The sequence below is a fragment of the Charadrius vociferus genome, unplaced genomic scaffold, assembly GCF_000708025.1.
Source record: "Charadrius vociferus isolate BGI_N301 unplaced genomic scaffold, ASM70802v2 scaffold1746, whole genome shotgun sequence".
In the NCBI taxonomy this organism is placed as follows: Eukaryota; Metazoa; Chordata; class Aves; order Charadriiformes; family Charadriidae; genus Charadrius; species Charadrius vociferus.
The window spans coordinates 72100-83027 of NW_009648913.1; the positions used below are offsets into that span (position 1 = coordinate 72100).

Below are 10928 nucleotides of genomic sequence, written 5' to 3' on the forward strand. Positions count from 1 at the left end.
TATACCTTCAGTTCACACCATGGGATATGCAGCTTAATTCTCCTTTTGAGAACAGAGCCTTTCCCAAATACCGTAAGCCATGCCACAGATGGAGCCTGCTATATTAACATGAAGACTGAGGCAGATTTCCTCCTCTGAAATTAGGACATTTTTTCTGGAACTACCAGCGCTGAAAGCAAGAGAGGCAGCAGCAATTGTGTTGCTGTCAGCGGCATCCCGCCAGGTAGCACTAACCTGGGAACAAAAGGAACAGTTAGAGCTGGCAGGGTGCTGGGCTCTTATCCTGCTGCAACCTTGAGGACTGGAAAAAAAAAATAAAATCCTGTCCCTGTTTAAGGGTCAGAAGTAAAAGCAGTGAGAGAGGCAGCACGGTCTTACATGCCTCTGGGGGAACCAAATGGTATTATTCAGCTTCTCAGGACAGCACTTGGAAGCACCTTCTCTCATCAATGCCTTAGCCAGGGGTGGGTAGCCAGGTCCCTGGCATTTCATTTTTCTGGCCCTTGTGAAATGTTGGCATAGAATCATCTAAATTATGTGTGAAGATTACTCCCAACAGAGAATTCCAGCTGACTCCAGGATGGCAGTCCAGGTGGGATACATGGTTCAGTTTCATCTGCGGTGACTTACAGGACATAGGGTAGAGACAAGCCCCGAGCCTGGTTATCCTCATTAAAAGAAGTAGCTGGATGCTGTAAACTCCCTGCTGTGACGAGGGAAGGTGGTCTGGCCCAGCGTTACGGAGCCCTGGGAGCAGGCAGTGGGAGAAAGGCAAACTGAACAGGGAAAAACCAAAACTTGAAAGTCTCGTCTGTCCTTTGCAATGAGTGTCTTACTCTCTGATAACTGCTTTGTGTATTTGCTGTCCTACCCTTATTCCTCGCTGCTCAGACTGTCTTTGGAGGTTATGACCATCCTCTGTCGCTGTGAGAATATTGAGACGTCGGAGGGGGTCCCACTGTACGTAACAGGGGTTGCACAGGTAATAATCCACCAGCTTTCTAACATCATGTCTAACTGTTTATCCCTCTGTTTTGAGCAGCAGCAACAGCAGCAGCAGCAGGATAACATAAAAACTAATGGTTTTCTAATGGGACAGCTGAAATCTCAATACCCTCCTCTCCTTCCCCTTCTCTGGCACTTACCCTGGGGCGCACTCCACAGTTCATAGGTAATGCAGACAGAAGCGTATTTGGCAAATTCCAAATTCAGCATCAATGTACTGGCTCCTGATAACGCTACAGACATTTGCTCCAGCTGTAACCCTTTCCTTCAGAGCACTGTTTCCATTGCGTGCTTCCTGGAGAGCAGAAGGGCATCTGCTTTTGTGTGGAGCCACAGCCAGGCCAGGTCGGGTCCTGTGGAAGATTTGGGGCAGGTGGGAAGGCAGGTTTTGTACCGTTTCAAAAGGAACCCTTTACATGCGTGGGGAAATTGCAACTGTACCTGGCTCTGCAGTTTTGAATATGGGTTTCCACTCAGCCCTTCTTCCTCCACGTGGAGGCAGTGCCCATTTTGGATGTTGTCACGTTTGAAAGTACAGCATAGAGACCTTGGATGAGTTTCAACATACAGGACTAGCGTTTGCACTGCGAGCAGTTATAAACCAGTGTAACAGTAATTACTAAACATCCGTGTAACAGTAATTACTAAACATCCCTGTGACTTGCCGGCTAAGAAGCAGCACAGTATTGAAATTAAATTCAAAGTATTAGATTAGGTCGTCAGAAGGCTAAAATCCTGCAATAGCTGATTAAAGCTGTGAATGCATATGGCAAAAAATGCCTGTGTACGTCCTGGACAGTGGGATCTGTTTTATCAGCTCCCGGCTTGCGTGCCAGTTTAATTAGGACAGCGGCCAAGGCAGGCATGAACTTGCAGAGATACGTTTGAGCACCTCCAGCCAATCCTGGAGCGACTCAGCGTGCACGCAGCAGCCCAGTGCAGCCCCTTCATGGTTCAGATGTTTGACCTAATGTTCACTGACACAAGCTCTCTGCCCTGTGGCTCCCTGTCCTGACTCCCAACGCCTTCCTGGCTTGTTGTGGCTGACGCTAGGGCCAGGCTTTGCTTCCTGAAGCAGAACCTGCCACGGGCAAGCAATGTGGCTTGTTTTACCAAATCATGATCTGCAGGTTGCTGGCTCTGACCAGAGTACCTCCTGGCCACCTTAGGTGATCAAGAAAGCTCTGGAACTGCAAGATCTGTTCCTGGGTGCCTGATACCATACAGACATGGCCCTAAAGAGCTGGAGACCTGCTTCTAGCTACCTTTGGGTCATGGGACGTAGCAAAAATAGAGGGAGAGGTGAACCAGATCTGAGGGTAGGTCTGTGTTAATACTAACCCAGCAGAGAAAAAGGCAGGGCTGCTTCTGGCAGCATCAGTGCCAGATTTTGCCAAGCACCACGGCTCCTGTGGGGGTGGCAACATGGGGCAGGCGAGAACATCCCGGGTCCATGCTGTGCTTTGAAACCAATGACACCAGCCAGCGAGAGCACATGCTGCCCCTGTGTTGGGCAGCGTGGCACAGCGAGCCTCTGATGGAGGGCCCTTTGGGGTCCCAAAGCTGCTAGCTTCTGGCCACCTTGCTAGCCCAGCAGAAAGGAAAGGGTCACGGTATCGTTTCCAGTCTGGCTTCCGGCCTTTCTCTGCTGATAAATTGCCTTTAAGCGTTATCTGAAAATCTATTTCTTGGCCAAAGTGACTTCTCTGTCTCCAGTCACAGATGTAGTCCCTCGGCTGCATTCTGCGCCTGTCTTACATTACCTGTGATGAGTGTGGCAGGTAGCCCGGGGCAGGAGATGCAAAGGGAAGAGCTGAGTGTGTGTTACCTGGAAACGTGCAAATATTTTACGTTTTTTGGCAGGATTTCCCTAGAGATAATGACGTTACAGCCCAGGTGTGAGGACGTAGAGACGGCGGAGGGGGTAGCTTTAACTGTCACAGGTGTGGCACAGGTACAGTAACTCCAAAACATCATTTCAGGAATGCATGTGTCTAACTTACATCTGGTTTTCCCCCTTAAGAGGTTACTGTTGTCCAGGAACAGAAGCCAGCTGCTCTGAAACAAGTTCTTGTACAAAACCACACTGTCCTCATTGGTTCAACCACACTACAGCATGTCCTGTGTTGTGAAGGGGGTTGTGACCTCTCCTCCTCTCCCCCAAATCATTGCTCTTTTTCTGGTGTCTCATTTGTCCATGTGGCAAATGAGGTGTGTGCGGGTGGCTTGATCTGTTTGTGAGATGCTGATATGCCACAGTGCCCTTGGAGCTGTGTGTGACCCTGCAGGACTGAGCCATTCACTCCTGAAATGGTATCGAACATTATATTGCTTTGGATTATTATTATTATTATTATTATTATTATTATTATTATTATTATTATTAGCATGTGGACCTTGCAATTCTTCATGGTGAGTTAAAGCTTAAAGAAAGAATTTAGTCCCTCCAGACACTAAAATTTGTGTGTAAAATTTCTGGCTTGAATTGAATTTTGATTCTCTCGAGCCTTCTTCATATGTGAAAACCAGTTCTTGCTGCTTGTGATAGTACACTTAACCACCTGCACTTCTTAGACTTCGAGGTCTGCTGCTCTGATACAGAGTTTGTCCTTGTGAGCAGGTTCTGCCTTGGGGAGGATGCTGGGAAGAAAATGTTGTTAGCTTTCAGCTGAATTTGACTCCTCAAATAGGCAGCTGGATGCTTTGATTGAAAATTGCTCCTGACAGCTCATTCTGGGTGCATAAAACCAAGAGAGCGATTCTCAGAGTGCGCACAAGGCTTTGGTCACCGTGTATCCAAGGCATGTCCAGGTCTGTGGTTGCAGGAGAGGCGACTGCCACGTTCCGTGCGCTGAGCAGTGGAGCCGAGGGGAGCTGCTGAGTGACGCAGTGATGTGGCCAAAATCCCACGTGCGTCAAAAGGCTCCCCCCAGGGAAGAGCACCGTGGCTGCTGCAGCCCATTTAAGACCAAGTGCTTGACAGATTTCACCTAGTGCTTTCCAGAGCAGCGGATTCCTCCCTAGGTTCATTGATTTGCTCTGAACTGACGTTGCAGAGGAGCTGTGTGCTGTGTCTGTGCGTAACGGAGGATATGAATTTAGCCAGGAGCGGTTTCTGGATTGTCACACATGGCAGAAGGGCTGGGCACAACTGTGACTCAACAGCAGATAATCCATCGCCCCACTGCTGTTGGGGAACAGGGCTACGTGCAGGAACACCAGCACGGGAGCCAGTGTCTTGGGCTCTTCCTGGCTCTAATGGTGTGAACCAGCATCTTTGTTTTCAATTTTTGAGTTCTTTATATCCATTTAGCTGCTAATTTGTCACATAACCACAGTGGTCTTTGCATGGTTGGCAAAATGCATGCACTCATGTCTCCCCTCACACATGTTTCATAAATCTGTAGGCTTTTCCTTCTGTATTTGAAAAAGGTAATTCTGTGAAGCCAGCATTCCTTTTTGGCCCAGTTTTGGGACATCCTCCCATTCCTTGCAAAATGGTCTAGGCTGTGCAGCACGTGCTAGCAGAAGGCAGAATCACCAGGTGCCATAATTTAAAAATGCAGCTCCCAATTCATCTCATTCATGTTATTCTCTCTTGTCACTGTTCATTTTTATCACTGTCCATTGATTTTAATGGTTTAGGCTTGTGAGATGCAAGGAATTATCATGCAGAAGGCAGGCTTGAGGCAGCTGGGGACATGCGTGGCAGAGGTTACCTTCATTTTGCAGAAGTACTTTTGAAGCAAACATTTTTCTTCTAAGGGCTTGTGAAAAAAGCAAAAAAAAAATGTTACTAAAGAAACACCTTTTAAAATGTTTGCTGTAATAGTAGGAGTGCTTAATGTGCATATGGATGCTGTTCCTTTTTTGAAGAGGGATGTAATGAGTACTCGCCAGTATCCTCCTTCCTGTGTTGGCTGGGTGCTTGGGGTGCGCTGGGATGCTGCTGCCTTAGGCCATGCTGGGCTTCGGATCCTACCGTACCATTTTTCTGAGCCTCAAGCTAATTGGATTGTCTCTGCTCACCCCTCGCTGTGATTGCAGCTGGCTGGAGCTGGGTGCGGCGGTATCGATCCTATAGATGAGATTGTTTTATGGAGGCTCCCTGATTTCCTGCCGGCTAAACTCTCTCTGATGGGAATGACATTTGAAGACGCACCAAGTGTTGCAGTGCCCTGTCTGAAATACTGGAAACAAGCTGAGCGCAAATTGCTCAACTCTGTTTTGTTTTGTGCAACCTTTGCATGGTAGGTTGAATCCGTATCCGGCGGATAGCCAGGTTTGTTCAGGCTGTCCAGGGTTTACCGGCACGGGCATGCTGCTGGCTGGCTTTATTTGCAGAGACTGAATCGTTCCTTGCTCCTGTTAAGTACCGCAGGGACTCTCTTAATGAACATCCCGTTCCGTGCTCTGACTGTCCTCTCCATAGCTGCCGAAGGGTGGGGATTGTTTAGAGAGGTGGAATTGCTGGCAGATGCACACCATAAACGTTGCTGCTCAGTCTATTGGTTTTGGTATTTTGCAAAAAACCTCCCCGTTTGCAGCGAGATGAGCCTTGTGCGAGGCCCGTGCTCCCGCATGCAGCTGCCTGAGCAGCTCTCCCAACTCCCCCTTGTGTAGAAAGTGCACACTGCTGGCCCTGGGTGCAGGGACAAGAAACTGCTGTGGCCTGGCCCCGAAAGGAGCCCAAAGAAAGCAGAAAGAGGATTGCCGTGCTTCCCTGACATTCCGTTTGGCATTTTGACTGGGAGACCCAGCCTGGGAAGCAAAAGTAGGAAATAGGCTCAGCCCAGGTTGGTGATTCTTCACGTTGCTAGAGGTAGAGTTGGGGCAACTTAGTCTTGCTCAGCTCACCGCATCTAATGCGGTCCACGTCTGGTCCCCTCAGAGGGTGGTGACCAGTCCCAGTCTTCCCACGCTCTGGCAGTGCCGGGTGCTGCTGTTCGGCTCTGGAGGTTAGGCTGTGTTTCAGACTCACAGGCTGTCAGACTGGGCTTTCTCAAGAAATAATTATGTTACATGTGCGAGCAGTTTGACCCTGAAAAGCCGTCTTGTAGGTGGCAGGATGAGGTCTGTAGGCTGTGACCCCATCAAGAGCATGTATTGAGACCCTTGGAGGGCCCCTGTGCAGTACCTGAAGCTTCAGAGATCTCTGAGCCAGCACCATGCTGACATCGCAGGTAGCAGCAGGTCTGGCCAGGGCCCCTGGGGGAGGACACAGCATGCCACCGTCATCTCATGATCTCATGGGATGGGAGGCACTGGCCAGCCCAGATGTCTCCATGGGAGGGTGCTGTGGGACCCGCTCAGCGCCCAGAGGCACTGGTATGGCCCTGCTTCCTTCTCCAGTGCTGGCAGACACACAGGCATCCCTGTGTTCAGGCTTTGCTTGAGCTCTCAGACTGGACCTGGCCACCAGGAGCTGTCACCTTGGTGGGTTGTAGCTCCTCATCGCTGATTCCTGCAGAGCTCCATGAGCACACATCTCCACTGCCTAACATACCCCATAGGGATTTTGAACCCATTTTGCCTTTTAAAAGAAGCCCCGTGACAAACAGGACCATCTTAAGACCCTGGCTTGTCGGGATCTGGGGATGCTTTTACATCTGTCCCTGACTGTGGGAGGTGAAAGCGGCGCTGGGGCGGTTGTGTCCCATCTCTGGGCATCATTATCAGACTGACCGCGTGGAGTAGGACAACCAGATCCTGGCTATGGCACACTGGGGTCGCCACAAAGCGTGGCTGGGAGCCCCCAGCCACGAGCAGGACAAACCTGTGTGCTGCCGCCATCTCGTCTCATCTCTCCTTGCAGGGAACGCCAAATGGAGCCCCTGTTCCCAAGCTGCTCCTTGGGCATTTGAGTCTTCCTTGTTCTCTGCCTTTCCTATGTCGGAAAAATAAATTCTAGTGAAGGAGGAGGAAGAGAAAGGTAACGAAATGCCTTTTGGCCAGGAGTAGTAATAGAAACCCCTTCTCTCCTAGGTCTGGTATTGTTATGGTGGCTGAACGGGTAGTTCGGGGCTCTTTGGTAGAGTTTTCATCAGGTGGGATTTGTAGGGCCAGGCTCTGTCCCCACATCACCCAGAGGCTGCTGCTGTGGGAGCTGCGGGGAGCGCCTCTCTATGCTGAGCTGCAGTCAGGGTTTGGAGAGGTGTCTGCCCCAGATCCTGGTACTGCTGCATGTGCCTGCAGCAGGGCTCTCCCCAGCAGCAGTGAGGGAAGGCTCGATGCCTGGTCTGGTGGCCTGGCTCAGCGTGGGGACAGCTCAGCATGGTCCCTTGGAGCATTGTGGTAGCGCAGGGGCCTGGCAGCCTGGTGGTGGTACTGCTGCTTCTGCTGCTGCTGCTGCTGTTGGCTGCCTGTCTCTCTTTGGATAGGCACCTTCAATCCCTTTGGTTTTGTCTCTTGTCTCTAGGTGAAGATAATGACTGAGAAGGAGCTCCTGGCTGTGGCCTGTGAGCAGTTCTTGGGGAAGAACGTGCAGGATGTGAAGAACGTGGTCCTTCAGACACTGGAAGGGCATCTGCGCTCCATCCTAGGTGCGAAGGGGTTCACATTCTTGAAGACATCTTGAGTAGCTTTCTCCCTTCTCTGCTAGCAGGTCCCAGCAGTATTGCTGCCACTGCAGCAGCCACGATGGCTGCTGACTGCAGAGGTGGCATCTTAGATTGTTCCCCCCCTACAGCAGCTCCTGCTGTGTTGCTGGGTGTTGTGATAAGTGAGTTTTCGGTGCCTGCGCTAAGAGATGTCTGAGTCCCTGTGGGTTCCAGGTGTGTGGGGTGTTTGTGCTCGTGAGACCGAGATGTCGGTCTGCACTGCAGGGTCTGGGCAGAGGATTACGCCCTTGTGCCCAGAGCTGAAGAGATTAGGGGCAACGAGGATGTTGCTGAGCTTAGGCCCACGCTGTTGTGTGTTACTTGTTCCAAATAAAGTGCTTTGCCTTCTGTCCCTCCACAGGTACCCTGACAGTGGAGCAGATCTACCAGGACAGGGATCAGTTTGCCAAGCTGGTGCGGGAGGTGGCAGCTCCCGACGTGGGTCGCATGGGTATCGAGATCCTGAGCTTCACCATTAAGGTACACCCAAGACGCCGGGTGCAGCTCTATGGGACACCCAGCAGCTCTGCAGAAGCAGCACGACAGAGCCTGGCCCTGGCTCCTCTGCTGCAGCTGGCTGAAAGGCTCCGGCTGACAGCCTGCCCCAGCCCTCCGGGAGTTTCCATGACAGCCGCCGCAGCGTGTCCTGTATCCAGGCAGCTGGGCGAAGAGCCCCCAGTTAGCTGCTGCTGTAAACAGCTCAGCTTGTGGAGAGAGCTCACTGATAACCAAGCCTCCAGGGAGTCAGAGGGAAGATGTCGGGACAGCCCGCCTCTCCTTGTCACGCCTGTTTCTGCTTGGCAGCAGGCTGACATGGCTCTTTCTGACCCCGGTCTAACCGCACAAATGGTTATTCTGAGCTTCAATGGGAAGGGAGCAAGATGGAGTTGATCGTTTGAAGTGGTTGTGACTTATCTTCCCTTCTCCAGGATGTCTATGATAAAGTGGATTACCTGAGCTCCCTGGGAAAGACTCAGACTGCAGCTGTACGAAGGGATGCAGACATTGGTGTGGCAGAAGCTGAGCGAGATGCTGGCATTCGGGTGAGTCCAGAGATGAGCTGAGCTTCCCCAAGGCAGCCTGTTTTGCTCTAGCTGCACGCCCTGGAGCTCTACTCTCTGTTTCCTCTCTACAGGAGGCAGAGTGCAAGAAAGAAATGCTGGATGTCAAGTTCATGGCAGATACCAAAATAGCAGATTCCAAACGGGCTTTTGAATTGCAGAAAGCTGCCTTCAGTGAGGAGGTCAACATTAAGGTGAGAAATATTCGACAGCCCGCTGCTGTTCCCTGGCTGGTTTGTGATGGTGGTGGTAGCTCTGGGACTTGCCAGCTTCCTCTCCCTGCATGTGTTAAGAGACCTGGAGGTAGAGAACAAAGGTTTCTATGTCACAGCGTGAGCTTCTTGCAGCAGATTCCTCTCCTGTCCTGTTTGCGAAAGTTAGGTGGACTAGGAAGAGGTGGAAGGATGGGGAGGGTCATCCAAGCTGAACCCGGAGCTGGTTGGGCTCAAGTGCTGTGGGAATAGCATGCAGGGAAGGACAGCGAGTGCAGCTCTGAGGATAGGGACATCACCTCTGGGTGGAGGTTTAGCCCAGAGCAGGAGCCATGTCTGTTTTCAGGGCCTGCCAAGGGTCCTTATGTCTGCACACAGGAGATCATGGCCAAGACCCCTCTTCTCATCTCTCCCATGTGCAGACTGCGGAGGCCCAGCTGGCCTACGAGCTCCAGAGCGCGCGAGAGCAGCAGAAGATCCGCCAGGAGGAAATTGAAATTGAGGTGGTGCAGCGCAAGAAGCAGATTGATGTTGAAGAGAAAGAGATCATCCGGATGGAGAAGGAGCTGATAGCCACTGTGAAGCGGCCGGCTGAGGCCGAAGCCTACCGTATCCAGCAGATCGCCGAGGGCGAGAAGTGAGTGAGCTCACGACCTGGTCCAGCCCTGAGCCTGCCTGCACGCTGGGCTGGGGTGAGGTGGGAGCAAAGTGCAGTGAGTGCTGCACTGAGACACAGCTCGTGGGCTCTCTGCGGGGCAGGGACATGGCGGACGGAGGGAGGGAAGCAGTGCTGGGTACGCTGCGGGGATCTGGGCTGCTGGAGGGCTGCGTTTCCCTCTCCAGGGTGAAGCAAGTCCTCATTGCTCAGGCGGAGGCAGAAAAGATTCGCAAGCTCGGAGAAGCAGAGGCCTTTGTGATCGAGGCCATCGGGATGGCGGAGGCTGAGAGGATGAAACTGAAGGCTGAAGCACTCCAGCAGTACGGAGAAGCTGCCCAACTGGCTCTAGTGCTGGATGCGCTGCCTGAGGTGAGCAGGGAGCAGCTTTTCACTGCTCTGGGCAAGTGGTGGGGAGTTCCCAGGCTAGGCCAGGTCTCCTGGGGGCACAGAGAGGCCCTATATGGTGTGTAGGGACCTTTGCCAACAGGCTGGTGAGCAGCTCCTTGACTCTGCTCATCCCACCCTCCCCTGCCTCCCCAGATCGCTGCCAAAGTGGCTGCTCCCCTCTCCAAAGTGGACGAGATCGTTATTCTCAGCGGAGAGAGCAGCAACACGACGTCTGAGGTGAACCGTCTGCTGGCCGAGATCCCCGCCTCCGTGCGTGCCATCACTGGCGTGGATCTCACAAAGGTGAGCCGGGCAGCGGCAGCTGGCAATTCCTGTGGCTCTTCGGGCACAGGGACTTGCCTGAAAACTTTCAGGCTCCGAGGGAGCCTCTCCTTCCCCAGCCCTGCCCAGCCACAGGCTGCAGGCAGCTCCCTGCCTCCCCCTCCTCCAGCCCTAACAGCTTCTCTCTTCCCCTCCTACAGATTCCCCTGATCCAGAAAGCCACTGGGGCCCAGGCATGAGGCTGGCCAACCCAAAGCTAGTGAAGATCAATCCCTCTTATGCACTCAGACATCAACTGCCTTCAACACGTGGGAATTCCTTTTATATCAAAGACAATTGGAGTTTTGTTTTTAAGCTCTGGTGCCTTATTTTGTAGGGCCAGAAAGATGCATGTCCAAGCAGCCACTCTTTTTATTACAAAGGGTGGGAGGGGATTTATTTTGTAATTAACTGTATATTGTATCAAGCCGGGGTTTGGATCCGATCCCCAGTTAGGACTGGCAGCTTGTCTGGTGTTGCAGTCCCGGTGCCTTGCTGTTCTCTGTCCTCAGGCGGCCACCCAGAGCTCCGGAGCAGAGGCTCGGTGGGACGTGGAGTGTGGAGCTGGAGGAAGAGAACAGCCAGGACCCACCTCCCCTGGGCTCCCTGCCCTTCCGCAGCCACCCTCCTGGGCACTGCCTGCCCCCTGCCTCTGCCCACAAGCTGTTTTTGTGGCTGGGGTTTC

General features: G+C 52.4%; 1 protein-coding gene across 3 annotated transcripts in view; it reads left to right on the forward strand.

Annotated features, from left to right (window-relative positions):
* Positions 1-10736, forward strand: part of FLOT2 (flotillin 2) — a 12731-nt gene extending 1995 nt beyond the window's left edge. The window contains exons 2-10 of one of the 3 annotated variants that reach the window (XM_009887232.1): positions 2869-2959; positions 7424-7547; positions 7966-8084; positions 8534-8647; positions 8740-8859; positions 9300-9514; positions 9721-9904; positions 10076-10225; positions 10405-10622. In XM_009887232.1, coding sequence (XP_009885534.1) covers positions 2885-2959; positions 7424-7547; positions 7966-8084; positions 8534-8647; positions 8740-8859; positions 9300-9514; positions 9721-9904; positions 10076-10225; positions 10405-10443 — 1140 coding nt within the window. In that variant the 5' untranslated portion in view covers positions 2869-2884 and the 3' untranslated portion in view covers positions 10444-10622. Of the gene's footprint in view, positions 1-891; positions 983-2868; positions 2960-7423; positions 7548-7965; positions 8085-8533; positions 8648-8739; positions 8860-9299; positions 9515-9720; positions 9905-10075; positions 10226-10404 lie in introns of all 3 variants that reach the window. The other 2 variants (XM_009887234.1, XM_009887233.1) reach the window with 2 other exon arrangements.
* The last annotated feature ends 192 nt before the right edge of the window (positions 10737-10928 follow it).